Below are 17,840 nucleotides of genomic sequence, written 5' to 3' on the forward strand. Positions count from 1 at the left end.
GGAGACACCAAGGTAGAGAGTCAGAAGATGTCAGGTCACAAGTACAGAATTGAAATAATCTAAAACGCTTATTTCATTGCATATCAAAATTGCTTTGAAGACTCATTTATTGTAGCTTTACGTTATGAACGTCCAAATGGGTCACATAGGTGGTACCTTGTTATTAAGGCAGAGCTGAATGGGGAAGTCCTGGCTATCGGCCACAGCCTCTCCGCTGGGCATCACAGTGTAAACTATCACTTGGGCAAATGGTGCCAGGTTTGTAACGTGATGGAGTGATACGGACAACTCTCCTTTGTTGACTGAGGCATGAAATGCAGAGAGACAAGGAAATGTATTATATGACCGTATGAAACAATCAAAATACATCAAAGATAAATAATATACTTACCCATTTTGCTAATATTAAATCAGATATTTGTGTTTTGTCTATACAATCGTCTTTACTGCACATTGGAACATAATAATCTGCTAGGTTAGCCTGAAGCTAATGTCGCTACGTAGGTTTACCTGAAGCTGACCTAGCAATTTATCTACTTTGCATATGAAAAAGATGAACAGAAAAAGGGGGAAAGAAGGGAACAATGCAACAAACAGGGGACATAGATGTGATAAGGTAGGTGCCCAAAAAAATAAATAAATAAATAAATCAGACCTGACGCTATATGAACCCGATTAAAATCCTGAATTTCCACTGTACTTTAAGATAAAATGTATTACAAACTAAAGACAACGTTTTAGTGAGGTAACAGACATTTGTAACAAAATCTCTGCCTTTTCAAAGTTCAGCACAGCCCAAAAATATATTTTTGAATAGAGATTGTATAACATTTCTCCTCATCAACAAAAGGGGGTTGTTAGTCCATCTCTTAATAATTTCCTGGTTTTCCTGCCATTATGTGTCTCTCAACCATAAACCCATTCACTTCTTCTGAAAACATCAATCTTTTAACCTGCATTGACTGATTTTTTTTGGCCACTTGGGGGCAGTGGAAATGAAATGAAAACACTGACATAATATCACCTTTTCAGTTAATATGGCAAACATGTTCGCAAACAGTTGCATATTTACCCATTTCCTGAAGGAAAGATCTGGCTCTTAACCGCTAAACATTTCACTATATACTATATACTGTTATTGTGAGTCTGCTGAAGGATGAGGAAATGTCCCATGGTCCTGTCACAGATAATCGTTTTAGATGGTGTCAAGAAGCCTTTTTGTAACTAAATGTGAGAAAGACCAAGGATATGTGTATAGATTTTAGACGTCACAATTTCAACCCTGACAACACCACAGTTAATGGTCAGGATGTAGAAACAGTTGAAACATACAAGTACTTGGGCACTGTAACTGATAATAAGCTTACCTTTGAATGCAATACCAATATGCTGCGTAAAAAAAAGCCAGCAAGGCCTTCTGTCTGAGGAAGCTGGCTAAGTTTGAGGTTGACAGGTCTTTGATGACTTTGTTTTATAGATCTTTTATCAAGTCGTTTTTTCAAATACCCGCTAGTCAAAACTGACACACTCATTCATACCTTCAGCCATCTCACTGCTAAACTTATATAGGATAAGGTAATATCAGCTTGACCACAACCACGTGTGACAAACATGGCTTTTTTAAATTTGAATTAAGTATTACATTTGTTTAAATTAGTTTTGTTTTTTGTTCTTACATTTTTGCTATTTATTGCTGTATTTGTATTGATCTTGTGTACTTGTCACTGCTGCGAAACCAATTGCCCTTTTGGGGACAAATAAAGTTCTACTTGACTTGACTTGACTATATTCACCAGCTAGTGTGTGAGTTTATCTGAGCTTTTTCCACTTAGAACAGCTGCCTGCTACCTTCTTGGTTTATTGGAGGTTGTGATCTTTTCATGGGATTTGCTGACAATAAGGGAAATGCAGATTATCACCAGACTTTTCCCTTTAAGATGGCTGTCTTAGTTTAAGTAACATTAGTTTGTACCAGTTCCCGCTTTAACAGCCACTGGGACACGACCGTGTTGCACAATTCCACCTCTGGTCATCACCTACATTGAAACATAACACAGGCAAATACATAAAATGTTTTTCAGTGTTTGTGAGTGAGTTTCTGCAACAACAAAAAAAACTTTTAGAGACTGAGACAATGGAGTGGTTTAATTACTGTTCAACTTAACGTTAACATAGATGTGTGATCTAAGTGATTTTTAAACAAGATGGATGTAATACTGACAGAAGTTCATTACCCATCACAGTAGTCTTACCAGGTAAAAGAATTCGAGCACTTCCTGGCCTTTCTTTAGCTCCTCCCCCTGGATGATGTACTGAGCACGCACGGTGGCATCTTTGTCACAGGAGAGCATCCCGCTCCCCTGCATGAGCTTCAAAAAACTGTTGCTCTTGGAGTAAAATGCTGCCACTCTGTGGTAGGCCGACCTGTACTCTGGTCGACGCATACTGTGCACATATGGCTCATTCTCCACCGTCTTTCTAGACCTCGCCTGTTGACACAACAACCACAGGTCAAAGGTCACATTTTCACTCAACAGCCATCACTTATCAACCTCTAATTATTAACTATGAACCGACATGTAACCAATTTGAAAAAATAGATTAATTTAATAAAAATTAAGGTCTGTGTTGTTCACCTCTAACATAATCCATATGGTGGAAAGTTTCCTTAATTAGGCATGGATTGTATCATTGATAAATACTGAACTGGTTATTGATAGGAGGCCCTGAATTGATTCTTCTTCTGAAAAAAAAAAAAGAAGCAGTAACCAACCTTTAGAGTCACAGTGTCCTTCCAGAGGGCGGTGTCCAAAGAAAATGAAGCCATGCCTGCCATGTCTGTAGTGAGCGTTAAGTTTTGAGAGTCGCTGACAAACAGATACACTGCCTCATCGGCAACAGCTTTGTTGTCTGGGCCGATCACTTTGACCTGCAAAAAAGTCAGAAAGCAGAAGCTAACCCACAGCACACTTTTAAGATGAGACATTAGGATGCCATGTACTGGGGATAGATGTATGCAATGTGCTTACGGTGTTATTATATAATTTCTTTATTTGGTTTATTTTGTTATTTTATTGTATTGAATTTTATGGCTATTATTTCATCTTGTCTTACATTTTGTCTTTCACGGAAGTGGTGGTGTTGGTGGGGGGGGGGGGTTTACAAATAATAATAAAATAAAAATATATTCATCTGTGTCCTGTGCTGAGAGCAGGCTAAAGCTCCCAGTGGTATTTAATGAGACGGATTACCTTTCCCTCCAACGAGATGCCAGGCTTGTATGCGGCAGGTACATCCTCAAAGGTGACAGTTCTGATGTGACTGCTGAAACTGGTCTGCCCACTGCCTTTAAGAATGACCCCTAGATGGTAGTAAACACCCAGATCACTGCTCATCAGGACCTAGTGCTGATTACTCAATAAACAGTATCCGGTAGGGTTGCACAATTAATCGCAATTTAATCGAAATTGAAATATGGACTACTGCAATATCCAAATCGCAGGGGCGGGCGCAATATTTGTTAAAGGCCAAATATTAATAATATATATAAAGAGTGTCAAACCACTCTAAATTAAGTTTGGTGGTGCTACAAAGACATCCCAGCCTATAAATCGTATCCTACAGACTAAAGAAAAAAAAAATCTTTGTTTTGTACAGATCCTCGCAAAAATCACACTATAATCATTTTCATTTTTAAAATTTTAATATTCGTCAATGAAAATGTAAATAATGATATCGTTCCCACCAACATCGTGAATCATATCGCAATCGCAATGTTAGTCAAAATAAACGCAACTGGATATTTTCCTCATATCGTGCAGCCCTAGTATCCGGTCAGCCTAAATGTGTATTCGGTCAAACCTACCGGTGCCGTACTCTTCCATTTTAGCATTCACCTCAAAGATGTCATGGTAATTGCTCTTGTTGAGGGCAAACTCTGCCATGCTCACAGTTTGTGCAGCACAGCCACCTTTATCCGTCTAGAAGATAATAACAAGAGTCAATTTCAAACCAAAATAAAGTAGAATTAGTGAAAGAAAACTGTGATTACAGCAAGTCTTAGCATTATATTTTGGAATTCTCACCATCAGTTCATACGTCTTGCAGAGGTCACTTTCTCGGGAACTTGAATTCCAGTAAAACCAGATGGCCTTTCTACAAAACACTGCCTTTACTGAACCAACAACTGGTTTCCCATAGGTGTATCTGCAGGAAAAAGTAAAAGGATACAGAAATGCTTTTTAGAAATTGATCCCGATTTTGAATTTTAGAATTTTTCGGTTAATATCATCCCATTGACAGCAAGTGTATTATTGACTGAGAAATAATATTAGGTCAGATGTGGATGACACTAATTAATAATTTAAAAAAAGTTAATTCTTAAAGTCAAACTGAAATTAAAATGTATTTTTGCGCACACACACGTTTTAACTTTTGTACTTTTTTATATAAAAAGTTTTAAGACGGACTAAGAGGAACTAAGCCAACCAACTACTAGATGAATCGTGACCATAAAACATTTGATTTGCTGCAAATGTTTTTTTTTCTTTTTTTTGAAAACTGAAAAAAATGCAAAAGGCACAACTCACTTTCCACAAATCCTTATCGTTGCCTCTTGGTCCAGGATGGTAATCACGCTGGGTAGGTGAACCTTCACCTCATACTTTGGCAAAACTAAAGCAAGGGAAAGAAACAGAATCTAAATTCTTACTGCTGAAAATGCACATTATATCAAAACACCCATTAGTTTGGTAAATGTGACAAATTCTTCTATTTTTGGGGCATGTAACTGCAACAGACCGTATTCCTTGAGGTCAAAGCTGTGGGATATTTGCTCTCCTTTGTCCGTCCAGGCGGTGATCATGTAGCTTCCTTGTACCGCCTCAGGAATCATGGGGTGGGAAAGATCAAGGATGCCGCTACCAATGGTCTTATCCAACCACTGGGCAATACGATTTGAATTGGGATCCTAAATAAAAGCCAAGAGGCACATTCACGGAAGGTTGAGTTCAGAGCTGCTTTTGGTGACCAGCATAAGCAAACCGAGTTTCAAGATTGTTTTTTATCCTCTGTAATAGCAACATAAATCCTTCTCCATTCACTACGTGGCGATTACAATATCTTTCAAATTATTCAGATGGCATACATTTATGTTTGTACAGAAACAACATAATTATTATGAAAATGAGTTTGCAACTGTCAGCAACTCAGTGTCCCCGGATTGGATGGTATGCAAAAACCAATTTAAAAATCATGAATATAACTTTAGTATTTTTTTTATCTCAAAATCCCTTTCTTTTAACTTCCTGTAAAACTTTAAAATGCTGTTCATGACTCTTGACTCATGAACTTTCGATGACTAGTTAATCCCTTTCGTCATATAAAACTTGACCGTTAGACCCATAATATCGCTTTTCTAGCTGGAGCTTTGGCCTGGCCCTGCCCTGGCTCTTCATCTAACAATAGGCTCGTTCGAGATGAGCCAGGTCTGCGCAGAATCAATGCATGCTGGTTAGATTTGCTGTAAACGGCTGGAAACTGTCAGAATTTACCGCAGTGTTTTGTCACTGCCCCCGGCTGCTGCCGCCTGCTCTCGTCCACTTTACAGGCGAGCTGCAGTTCATCTCGAACGAGCCTAATGTTTGTGAGGGAGGTGTGAAGGGTGGAAGCAGCAGTTACCACAGTTGTGCATCACTGTAATTGTCCAGAGATCCAGGCCCAGTTTTGAGTTATCCAATCAAATCCCTGAACGATTTGATCACACCCTCCTCGTCTCACTCAGAAATACAGCACATTACAGAAGCCAAATGTTCTCTGTCGACCAATTTTATTAAACAACTAGTCAACTGTTGGAAGAGGAGGTGCCACGTAGGGTCCCATAAGAACCTGAGCCAGTCCCTCATACAATAACTGTTAGTCAGTCTTACCTGGAGCTCCACCACTTTGTACTGAAAAAAGAAAAAGAAAAACAGTTATGTAAAAGTTAAGCTGCACAATACACACAATATGCAATTAGAATACATCTGTAAAGCTAGCTCATAGATGAACAATCACTATCTTGTCAATTTTTTCGTAGTCATAACTTGCAATCCACAAATAAACAGAAGAAAAACTGGATAGTGGGCAATATACACCTGGCTGGGCAAAGAAAAGCACAACCTACAGAAATTAAAATTTCAATAAATAATCCAAAGACAAAGACACTTTTGTTTCACCTTTTCAACAGACAAACATTGTTCAAACCCACAGAACTTTTTTTTAAGTTTTAAGTCCTAGTCAAGATCCCAAAGATTGAGATGGGGGGGGGGGGGGGGGGGTGCATAACAATGTACAAGACGTTGTACAAATTTTATATTTTATAGTATGTGGTGCAGCCATATATCTTTGATGAACTGTTGGAAGCAGCAGCTACATAGTGTTGCACACGGTCATACAGTGTGGGTAAAAAATATGAGGATTTTATGAATTATGGCTGGGGCGTTCCATAAGAAAACAATTGATTTCTCACCTCACCCGCTTTCGATAAAGAAGACATTTTTTCCTACATGTTAACCTATATGAGAGTTTAAAATGACCACCCTTCCTAAAGACTTCTTCTAGAAGGGTTATATCGGAAAGCTAACAAACTTTATCCACAATTTTAATACTTTTGGTCCAAAATAAAGAAATATGCAAAAAAAAAAAATTGTCCTTAAAACTTAATTTGCAAAAAGTAAACAGAAAGACTACTGGACCAATTTTCATGAAACTTGGTTGTAAGGTGTAGCATGGGCCAAGGAAGAACCCATTGCATACACAAATTATTTTTCACTTTCCTTTGTGAGATAGGACATTTGTGCTGCATTCACGTGGTGTCGGAATAATCAGTAAAACTGAGTTCCCAACTGGGAAAATTCACATTGCATTAACATTAACAGATAGGGCATGCCTTGGCGGAGGACTGCGCTCTCCAAGTGCCCTTCCAGTTTAATATGTTAAACTATTTAGACTCCTCTTTACATCTCCTGAAGTTTTATATTTTGTGCGCAACAGCAGAGTGAGTAGTGAGTAGGTCAGTTTCACACATGAATCCTTAATGTTGCCAATGATTTTCTGTTTCACCTCAAACATGACTTCACTTTTCCCATTCCTTTATCATCACATGACTGGAAAACAGAAATTTTAAATGAAAATAACATTATAAGGAAGCACAAGTCAGCAAAAATGTGTAGTGCAAAGTCATGTAAAAGGTGGGACTAATTTGGACGATTGGACATTACAGTAGGTTCTGCCTGTTGCTGTGTACGGCTCCACTGATGAGCACATCGCCCAAATCAACCACGAGTAGGAAAAAGTGTATTGAAATGGAAAGCAATGGGGACAGAAAGTGATTGATTTATGCCCCAGCTTCATTGTTTCCTATGAGATAATTTCAAACAAACAGTCTTTGGAGCTGAAGGGACATACCCTCATCATATGATACATTTGAATTAATTTCACGTTAATTCAAATGCAGTTGTGTTTTTAGCCTCTCAACACAAACGGAAAAGGCCTTGAGCCTGTATTGATTCAGATGTTTGGGTCAAATGCAGTGTGTGCCAAATGAACTCTGACAGCATGTTTATCACACTACTCCACACAGCGCTTCACGCCCACGCGGTCTTCAAAATCAACAAACAGTCCTCCTTTCACCTCCCACTCTCCTGAACCAAAATAGACCTCGCTCCAGATTCACTGACTGCTTGGTAGAAATCACACCAGATTGCAAAGTTCACTGGTTGGAATTATAACACACATCACACAATATGACATCATTTTGAAGGGATAAAATAAATACATAAAACTTACCACTCGTTCTACAGGGATGAAATTGGCATCCATAGAGACGATTCGGAACTGGACTTTAAAAGGAAGGAAGAAAAAACAAACCAAAAAATGACCATCCATTTATTCTCTAAATATAAACAAATATATACATAACATCAGTAAGGCAAACAGAAAATAAATGGGATGAGGAAGGACATCATAGATAGATCTCTTTCACAAGTCCCCAAACTTTATAAAAAAGGTGCAATATTAAATGTCTGCAATATTCATTTGAGAAATATAAGTCCTAATAATACCACCGGAATCATATTGAGACGACTTGTCTCATCTTTTTCATAGCAAATATACCAGGGTTATGTTGATTCGGTAATAACATGATGATTCCAAAAATTACTTTAAAATTGAGAGGAAGAAAAATACATTCCAAAATGTAAAATATAAAAAATAATTTTCAAATGCTGTGGCCTTCACTGTGATTTGATGGATGTTGATTTTTATATTTTATTGCACACAACCTCTACCAAGAACTCTTGAGGAATCACCATTGTTCTGTGTGCAGAATATAGACATAATTCCTAAAGTTGTCAAGTAGCAGCTCAGCATTATGCAGATATTGTAATGTAGTCCAAAATTGCGCAAGTGCAGCTGAATTGGTAAGCAGAGCAGAGGGAATATTGTGGGCTGTACAGTACGACTGCAGCAGAGCAGCAGCAGCAATTCTACCACACAGCAGGAAGCTCCAACACTTTTAATGTCCTCCTAGTGGACATGGTCAGAGTACCACAACATCTAATACTAACCAGTCTGTCCAGGTTTGTAGATAGGTTTATCCGTCTGGATAACATGGATGAAAGCAGGAGGCTCGATGAGGATTTTGGTCTTCTTGTTCATCAAGGCGCTCTCACCCTGAATAGTGACATTAATGGTTGCCACAGTTCTGGTGCGCACTGTAGGGACCTGCAATACCCGAAAACACACATCTGTCAGAGAGGACCGGGGGATATTTGAATCTTCAGGAGGAGAGGGAGGGAGGAAGGAAGGAAAGAAGGGAGGAAGGGGGGGAACTTTTAAATTAAATTTTGTGCAGAACCACAACTTGTGCCCAGTTGAAAAGCACTTTTCTAGATTGTACATTTTGTCTTTGCACTGCACCATCTGTTAACTATAATGGTAAACAATAACTGCTTGGAAATTGAGCAACTGGCCTCTTCCACTACACCACTGTTAATTATGAAATGTCGTCATACTTGTGTAGCATATGTTTTCACTTGCTAATGGAGCTGCTATTATATAACAGGAACTGGAACCACTTTGAAAATTTGTGAAGGGCGTTTTTTGTATTCGAGAGTGTGTTGTGAGACTGAGGGTAGGGAGCAGAGGGCAGAGGGTGTATTCCAGAGGAATGCAGGTACATAGCTAGTCTTTGGCAGAAAGCAGCCTTTGTTTATTTGCAGATAGACAAATGCCAGACTAGGCCTGCAGCAGGGCCAAACACTGGGGAATGAAGTGAAACTAAGTGCTATTGTCAGAGAGCTGATTGGGGTCGGCAGGTTGTTTCGCATCAATATGGATAAGGCCTGTAAGTTGCATAACAGCGAGCAGCGGTGTGACAGAAACCAGAGCAGTTATTTTCAGAGAACCATTGGCGTTGACAGCCTCAGTCATGGCGCCGGCTGGATAATTAGGTACATAATGACTCCAGTATTTGTGCCATTAGTTTAATGGAGGGCTAGGGGACAAGGAAAAGAATGTAAACTGTGCCTGGAAACCTAAAAACATTAAAAGTTCAGATCTGCTCTACTCTACCTCACTGCCACTGAAAATGCAAATTTAAATAAGATAAGCTAAGATAAGACAAGATAAGACTTTATTATCCACCTTGGTGGAAATTTGTCTTCGGCTTCTCCAAAACATTAAAACACAACCATCACATTGGATGTTATCAAACATTAAACATACAGCACACTAATACATAGATAGCATTAAACATAAAACAACAATTGTGCAATGAGCAGAAACAACAGCAGGTGGAGAGCAGGTAGTATACAGACTAGAAGAGAACATTTTTAAAAATATCTTGTCTTTTCTAGACAAGATATTTTTTTAAATGTTCAGTGCCTCTATGGCACAGGGAACAAATATAAATATTCCGGCTCGCCCTCGGAACCCTGAATCGAGGGGCCAGACGGGAGCAACTCAAACTCAGAGTTTAGTGGGTGTGAGGCATCCACAAATATCAGTCTGGCCTTCCTGAGTTCTGCACTGTCAAATAGATCGTTGAGCTGCTTTTGTGGCCTGCCAATCATCTTCCCTGCTATTTTAACAATTTTGGAAAGCTTGTTTTTGTCCTTTACGTTCAGGTTGCCATACCAAGTGGTTATATTAAACTGTAAAATACTTTCTACCAGGCCCCTGTATGCCATCTCAAGTATGTGTTGACTAACACTTAAGCTCCTCAGTTTCCTGATTAGAAAAAGGCGCTGGATGGCTCTCTTAAAAATACTCCCTGAGTTTGCATTTAAACTTAAGGTTGTGTGCCCAAGTACTTCAAATGTTCCACTACTTGCACAGAGCAAATACATGTTATATTTATCTAAACTGAAATATGACACGCCACTCTGCAATTTGCCAAACTGTGTGTACGTATGTTGAGTCAGACCTGGAAGTTTAAGCAGCGGTAAAAGTCCTGTTTGACAGCCTCCTCCAAGATGGCGGTTCTGCCAGAGTCCATTTCGAGGGCGATGGTCAGAGCGACAGGCTCCGTGGGGCCGTGTATCTGGGCACACAGGGTCTCCTGTTTTCCTCCTCTCACCTTGGAGCTTACAGTCACTGCAAAAATACTGCAGGTAGAGAAAAGACTTTATATTAGTTGGAAAAGGACATGATGTGCTACAGATCTGAACAAACATAAAAAATAAAAAATAAAAACATGTAACTAACAGTAAAAAAAAGAGAAGATTGTTTCTGTTTCGGCATTGCAATAGTCAGTCTTATGTATTTTGTAATTGCAATAATGTTCTTGTATCAATTATTGGAATCCTGGATTTTTCTAGTACCCACTGAAGCTGAGCAGGGGAAATTAAATAGCTGTTATTGGCATCACCTGTTAAAATAAGTTAAGCCATGAGGTGGAGGTGAACACTGGCGGACTAATCAAGAATCTTGACATTAAAGCGACTATAATCATTATTTATATACTAACAATGAGTCAAATGACTACACAAATGTGTTACGTGAACGGTGGCGCTCAAATCTATAAAAACCCAGTGCACACTACCTGCTGAGCACAAAGTGACGGACAGACACAGTTAGCAAGTAGCTGGTGAACATTTAGCAGCTAAAGATCCAGATATATCCAGAAACAGAGCTATAAGGATAGTGAATATTGGACTTACATTCATCAAGTGGCCAGAAACACAACGCCAAATAATTGTTAATGTTGATCACTTTCTATTGGATATGTAAATGGAAAAATACAGTATATGCTAACACAGTGTTTATGGCTTGTTTCCGTAACTCCCAAGTGGCCAAGACATCTGTTGTTGTCCACTGGAGTAGGCCAGTGGTGGAAAGAAACTCATTTATCAACATTTATCAAGAACTGCAGTTTTGATGCATTCGTCAGTTACTTGTGTATTTCTATTTCCTGCTACTTCTACTACACTCCATTTAAGAAATACATGTTAAACTATTTTTAGAGCACATTTGTAAACAAAAAAAACAAAACAAAAAACAGGCGTAGAACAAGTACTTTTGATACTTTTATTAGAATCTGTACTTTTACTTTATGATCATTTTTGAATAAAGGACTTTTACTTGTAATGGAGTATTTTTACATCGTGGTATTGGTACTTTTACTAATCGGACTATTTCTTCCACCACTGAAGAAGACATATGCAAATCAATATTTCAAATTTCCATGTAAATTACATCGAAGGACACCCTAAACAACCACTCTGCTGAATATTCTGTGTTTTAGGCTGGTTGGCATACAGTGGCCTGCTGCAACCAATGAGAAATAAAGGACACATTTAATTGAGTTTTTGGTGGTGCTGCCGAGAGTATTGATGCTGTTTTAGCTAGAGCCAAAGTTGAAGAGTTGTTTGACTGATGCAAAACTGACCAAAGTGCAGATTACACCAAGGGCTGTAAAACAAAGGTCAGAACAGAATCAATATGCAGATACAGTGAGTTCTGCCTATAAGCCTTCAACTAAGAGCCAAGAGCTTGATTCAAATAAAATGAAAATCCTTATAGGCTAAACACAGCACCATGAAGAGCAAAAACAGTGTTTCCTTTAAATTGATAATTGGTCACCACTTTCCCAATAATATTGGCAGATGTGAGCAGCTTGTCAAATGGTGGTCTCACACACAGACGTTTGTTTCACTATCTTTGTGGGGACCCGTCATTGACATAATGCATTCCCTAGCCCCTTACCCTAACCATCACAACTAAATGCTTAACCTTAACCCTTACCCTCACCCTAACCATAACCTAATTCTAACCCTAAAACCAAGTTGTAACCCTCAAACAGCCCTTTAACCTTGTGGGGTCCAGCATTTTGGGCTCCACAAGGCTTTGCAGACCCCACAAGTATGCTGTATTCCCCGGTATTTGGACCCCACGAATATAGTAAAACAAGCACACACACACACACACACACACACACACACACACACACACACACACACACACACACACACACACACACACACTTCTCTACAGATTGCATAACAGTATCCTGAGGCCAACCACTGGACTTTCTGCCTCACAAGTGGGACGATACTGTATTTTGGTCCTTAGTGACACCAACACGACATACAATTTTACTTGTTGCTAACTTCATCACGTGCAGCTCTGCTTCTCCTGCAAACACTGGCGTGACGCACAAAGCAAACTTTTGTAGATCGCACAAGATGCGAAAGTTTGTTAAGAATTTAACTTACGTGTCATTGAGGTGGGCCGATGTCGCAGTTTGCAGGAGCGCTGATACGATGATGACCGCAAACATTTGGAGGACAGGTGCCATGTCTGCAGAGCAGAGTCGGTGCAGCGCCAAGCAGCGGGACAACTTAAGCGGACCGGACTCAACCGGAGGAGGACGAACTTCCAGCCTACTGCGGGCCGGAGTCAGAGAGAGGCGGACAGGGATGTGCAGGGCAACTTGCTCACACGGAGGGGGTGGTGGCGGTGGTTTGCTGTTTATACCCCCAAACCACCACCTACCCCTCCCTCTCGAGTCACTCCCCCCAAATTCGTTGGACCTTTGCAGCCTCCTCCCTATTCCCAAAAGTTGAATCACCAGTCCTGCCTGCTGCCAGCACTCCGCTCCTCCAAGGAATTTGAGGAAAGTCCGCACCGCAGTGGGTGAGGGGTTGAAAATACAGGAACCATTGTCTCATACAGGCATGATGACCATGCAATTTTGAGCATCAACAGGCCTGACTACAACAGGCTGTTTGATTATTGAAAACACCAGAGATAACACTTCTTCTAACATAGAAGATCTCAGTGTCTGTGGCCCTGAGTGGCTTTACGGAGGCCCCCCTACAATTTCTCCCACTAAGCAAATGTATAATAACAAATTACTTTTACAATCATACTTTTCGACCGGATGTCCGTCTTCCGCTTTCTTTGTGTTGGAATTTTAAACTTTGGGTGATTTATGAGGACTATGGTTAAAGGGGAACTATGCAGTTTTTTTTTTTTAGCTTAACTGAACAGCTTCGGAGTCATTGGAATGGTTATATGACTTTTTTGTGGTTGAATGGTGGTCGTCTCGCTCCCCCCTAGCGCCTGTGAGAGGAAAAACCATCATCTATCCAATCTGAGTTTTCTGTTGCACGACTAAAACTACTTTTGAACGTAGGCTACACATGTTCCACCCATAGACTGTATATATTAGTGGACAGAGCATCCGGTTCGGCAAAGTGCTGCAAATGCGGAAGTGCCTTAAACCTGCATTCTATCTGAATTCCAGCAGGGGGGCGACACGTGTGGTTGCAAAAAGGAGGTCGGTTTCTTTCTTTTTTTTGAGCATTAAACACTTCATTTCCTGCATTCTGGTGAATTTGTATGCACCTATTTCTACCTTTTTCAATTGATGCTGGAAATATCTTTATGTAAAGGGAAACATAGATTATAATCCAAATATAAAAACATAATGGAATATATTGCAATAAGGCTGTCAGGCATTCTGTATTGCTTTCATCTATTTATTCTCCTGTAGTTCGACTTTTCTAATTATATCTGATTCACCACACACGTCGCCTAGGCATCATTTACTCCTCCCTCCTCTTTTAGCTTATCCAGGGCACGCAAACTTCATTTGGGGGTTGACCAGCTTTCGTCTTTGTGACTGTGACACTTGGTCGCCTAATAATGTCTTGTTCAGCGTTCGGTTGTACGACAAGACACTCAAAGGAGTCGGCAGTTCAGTTTTTCTGGTAAGTAACGTTACATTTTGTTTTAATACTGTTTTTCGTAATATCAGTTAGCTAGCTAGATTGCACCTTGCTAACCAAGCTAGCGGGCTAACTAATAACGTTATGCAGACCGTATAAACGGATTAAAATATATATATTTAACGTTACAGTCGTATACAGTAGGTATGCACAACAGTCTCGCCGGTGATCTGTTTTTAACCATATGTGGTGTTCTTGCTAATCGATGCACATATAATGGTAATGTTAGCTTAAAGTCAAAGCCTGATATAGCTAACGTTATAGTGCAAATTCATATAAACCCTATTCACACGGGATTAGAATCATTTTGGGACCGCGTGTGATTTAGAAAGTACCCCCTCACATCTGAGTTTCGTGTGGCGCATTCGCACGGGACAAGCGGAGACTGCTTTTACTTGAATATACTGAAATATATGTACCCCGCCCGAAAGTTGGGCAATGTTACCCAGAGGTGCCCGAAGGACATACGCTATCATCCCCGCCGCGGCGGCAACCACACAGCATCACCCTCACCCTCGGACAAAGCCGCGCTGGAGCCCGTCGACGGACGGGGCAGTGGGCCAGAATATTCGTTTTTGCGATAAAATGTCGCACATGAAAAAATATATATATTATTGTAAAGTTACATAAGTGTTCTTCAGTTCTGCAGCCAAATGTATTGTATAAAGCACCAGGTTCAATATTCTTTTCTCAAAAAACCTTTTCTCAAAAAATTCTAAATACATTATTTCAGACTGTTAATGTAACAAGCATGCTGTTGCAGGAGTTATTAACCACTGTTGTTGATGCTGTTACACTGATGTCTTTCTTCCACTTACTGTAGTTGTGTCTGCTAATCTATTTGAAGACCTTCTGTCTGCACATTAGTCTGTTTTAAGATGAGTCACATACATGTTACAATCTATATTTACAAATGCTGTTTATTACCAACATGTACATATCACTAAAAAGTGTTGCGTACAATACACATTGTCTAAGATAAATTTGACATGTAGGAGTATGTTTACTTAATACTGCATGTCCTCAACTGAAGCATACATTCATGTACAAGCTCATATATTAATGTAATTCATTGTGATCTACCACGCCTTAAATACATGTTTGTCTTTTACTGTAATTACAAAGGTATCCACACTGAAAACGGAATGACCAGAGCCTACAGAAGGAAGACCTGGTGTGTAGAGCAGCGTATTTGGTGCCATTCATCTGGTTGTGGAAAACAGATTGCATTGACCACATCCAAGTTCTCAAATGTGTTCTGATTATAACGATATATATAACGATGCCAGAAAATCCTTTTTGGTTCAGCTTCTTCTACTGAAAGGACAGACCAACTTTTAGCACTTTAGCAGTCATTGGTATTTAGAGGTTCAAAATGTGAGTCCTGTAATAGATGTGTCCTCTTGTGTTACTGTTAGGCCTGCTGCTCCTAGGTAGCTTCTCTGTCTCCCCTCCCTCTCTTTGTCTGTCTCTTATTGCAGGAGTGGAGTCTAGAGTGTGGGAGTCAGGGTTCCAGCTGCCTCTCATCTACCACAATCAACCTCTGCTTCATATACCGGGTCATTCCTCCACTCTGCGTCATATCATACTCAAGGCGACCACAATTCGTCTCGCTCATGACAAACCTTGCTATCTGTTTAGTCATTTATGTATTTGCCTGTCCTTATACTTTCTCTTGTGCCTCAGCTGCCATTGGAACCTGACTCCTGCTACCGCTTCACTCCTGCCATCCACCGGACCAGAACCACCACCATCACTGGGCCCCACCACTAGCCGGCCTACTGTGTTCCACTGACAGACCCGCTCCTTCCCGGAAACCACCGTACCCGTTCTCCATCCTGGAAACCTGGACTCGATACTTGAGTACTTAATATTAACAGTCTATGGTTCCACCAAAAGAATTTCCTTCCCGAGGCTATTTTGCAGCGGCACCGTGGCTCTGTCCGGCACTTAGCACCGCCCAAGACGATTGTGATTGGTTTAAAGAAATACCAATAAACCAAAGCATGTATGTCTCCCATCCCGGAATGCTGTGTGGACTCGCCAGACCTTCCTTTGAAGTGCTGTGAAGGAAGGTCTGGCGATGCGAGACTACTCACATGAAACAGATTGAAAAAAAAGAATGTTTAAAATTGAGCATAGGCTAAGCTATCCTGATTTAAGATTCATCCACTTTGTTCTGGGGTGTTTCACAGAGTCACAGAAGACATTAAACAACTGTTTTCATAGATTGAATATAAATCCCCATGACAAGTGAGCTGATCTTGATGTGTAAAATTGTTGATGGTTGCTGAAGGTTGTCATCATTATCATTGACCTCCCTTCCTCTACCAACATTAGGATCCTGTAGGCAGATGGGGTGAAGTAGGCCTACCTGTGTTTTTTGGCAACAACAAGAGTCAACTAATAACTGGGGAGGGAGGGAGGTAAGTAATTTAAACACATCTGAGTAATCTGGCAGAAGACCATTGTGTGTTAAGGACAACTAAGATGAGGCCCGTCATCTTTGAGACACAGGAAAAGGTAAACATGAGGGGAATTTCTTTCAGGATATTAAAAATATTCTCTTTGACCCAACAAACTCCCTGTGTTCATTCCCCAGTGAGGACAGGAAGCAGAATACAGATCAGAGTATTTCATTTCCACAACACAGACATGGCGTGGTCTCACTTTTTTTTCCCAGTTTGTAAATACCATCAGTAACCCGCATAACGATACATATAGCACTTAATGAAACTGTTTTATGTTGAGTTTTTTTTATTTATTTCAGGTTTGCCACTATACTGGAGTTGACACGGTGACAGTTTCTAAGATGTCTTTCCTCCAGCTCTTCTTTTTTCTTCTTTTATCTTTTGTCTTCTCCTGCCTTTGATCTCTGCTGCTACAAAAATCAATCAAAGATAGAACTGAATGGAACAGAAATTATTACAATACACAGTATTTCAGTCTTTGGTTATACGGACTGTGTGCAGCACTAGTCTTATACTGGTATCAGATTTATCCACTGTGTTGCACTTGTAGGTTTTTTCTCAGAGGTCAGAAACATTCCTCAGGGCAATTAAAGTGAATGAAATGTTGCACAAATCTGGGGTCGGGGAGCAAGGTAGTGCTCAAGAGTCAAGATTACTACTTTATATGTCCACTGGGGAGATTATTTCGGTACGTAATGGTGCATAATGAAGAAGAAGTGTGTTTAGGCCAATGTAGCAGCAATTCAGAGTAATCAAGTTGGCCATTAACAGCACTTTATGAGCTAAGTGTATGGCTTCCATCGTGGCTTCAGTGCAGTCCAAATACCACTGGCAATAGCTTTTATACTTTCATGGGTAATTGTTCAAATGAGCCTGTTTAAAACATGTATTCTTTTTTTCCTTCCTATCTTCTCCCCATCGCTTTCGCTTCAAGTGATTTGAAAGCACAAAAATCCCCAAATCTGTGAAGTTTATTCCCTTTCATTGTCTTTACTTTTACTCCTACCTGTTTACTTGTACTCTTGAATGCAGCTTTTTCCTTGTAATTTGAGTTCTACCTTTAACTACTGATCCCACAGATTTCAAGGTTATTCTT

The 17,840-nt window shown here is 40.0% G+C and overlaps 1 protein-coding gene across 3 annotated transcripts in view; it reads right to left on the reverse strand.

Moving 5' to 3' along the window:
• Positions 1-13,033, reverse strand: part of LOC144515753 (alpha-2-macroglobulin) — a 31,296-nt gene extending 18,263 nt beyond the window's left edge. Inside the window, exons 1-14 of one of the 3 annotated variants that reach the window (XM_078246852.1) lie at positions 12,756-13,033; positions 10,466-10,646; positions 8,607-8,763; positions 7,828-7,880; positions 5,928-5,948; positions 4,801-4,969; positions 4,590-4,674; positions 4,086-4,206; positions 3,866-3,980; positions 3,252-3,361; positions 2,774-2,929; positions 2,253-2,489; positions 1,973-2,036; positions 157-302 (exon numbers count right to left, since the gene is read on the reverse strand). In XM_078246852.1, the coding sequence (XP_078102978.1) occupies positions 157-302; positions 1,973-2,036; positions 2,253-2,489; positions 2,774-2,929; positions 3,252-3,361; positions 3,866-3,980; positions 4,086-4,206; positions 4,590-4,674; positions 4,801-4,969; positions 5,928-5,948; positions 7,828-7,880; positions 8,607-8,763; positions 10,466-10,646; positions 12,756-12,838 (1,698 nt within the window). In that variant the 5' untranslated portion in view covers positions 12,839-13,033. The remainder of the gene's footprint in view (positions 1-156; positions 303-1,972; positions 2,037-2,252; positions 2,490-2,773; positions 2,930-3,251; positions 3,362-3,865; positions 3,981-4,085; positions 4,207-4,589; positions 4,675-4,800; positions 4,970-5,927; positions 5,949-7,827; positions 7,881-8,606; positions 8,764-10,465; positions 10,647-12,755) is intronic. The other 2 variants (XM_078246851.1, XM_078246854.1) reach the window with 2 other exon arrangements.
• Between the last annotated feature and the right edge of the window lie 4,807 nt (positions 13,034-17,840).

The sequence above is a fragment of the Sander vitreus genome, chromosome 3, assembly GCF_031162955.1.
Source record: "Sander vitreus isolate 19-12246 chromosome 3, sanVit1, whole genome shotgun sequence".
Taxonomy (NCBI): domain Eukaryota; kingdom Metazoa; phylum Chordata; class Actinopteri; order Perciformes; family Percidae; genus Sander; species Sander vitreus.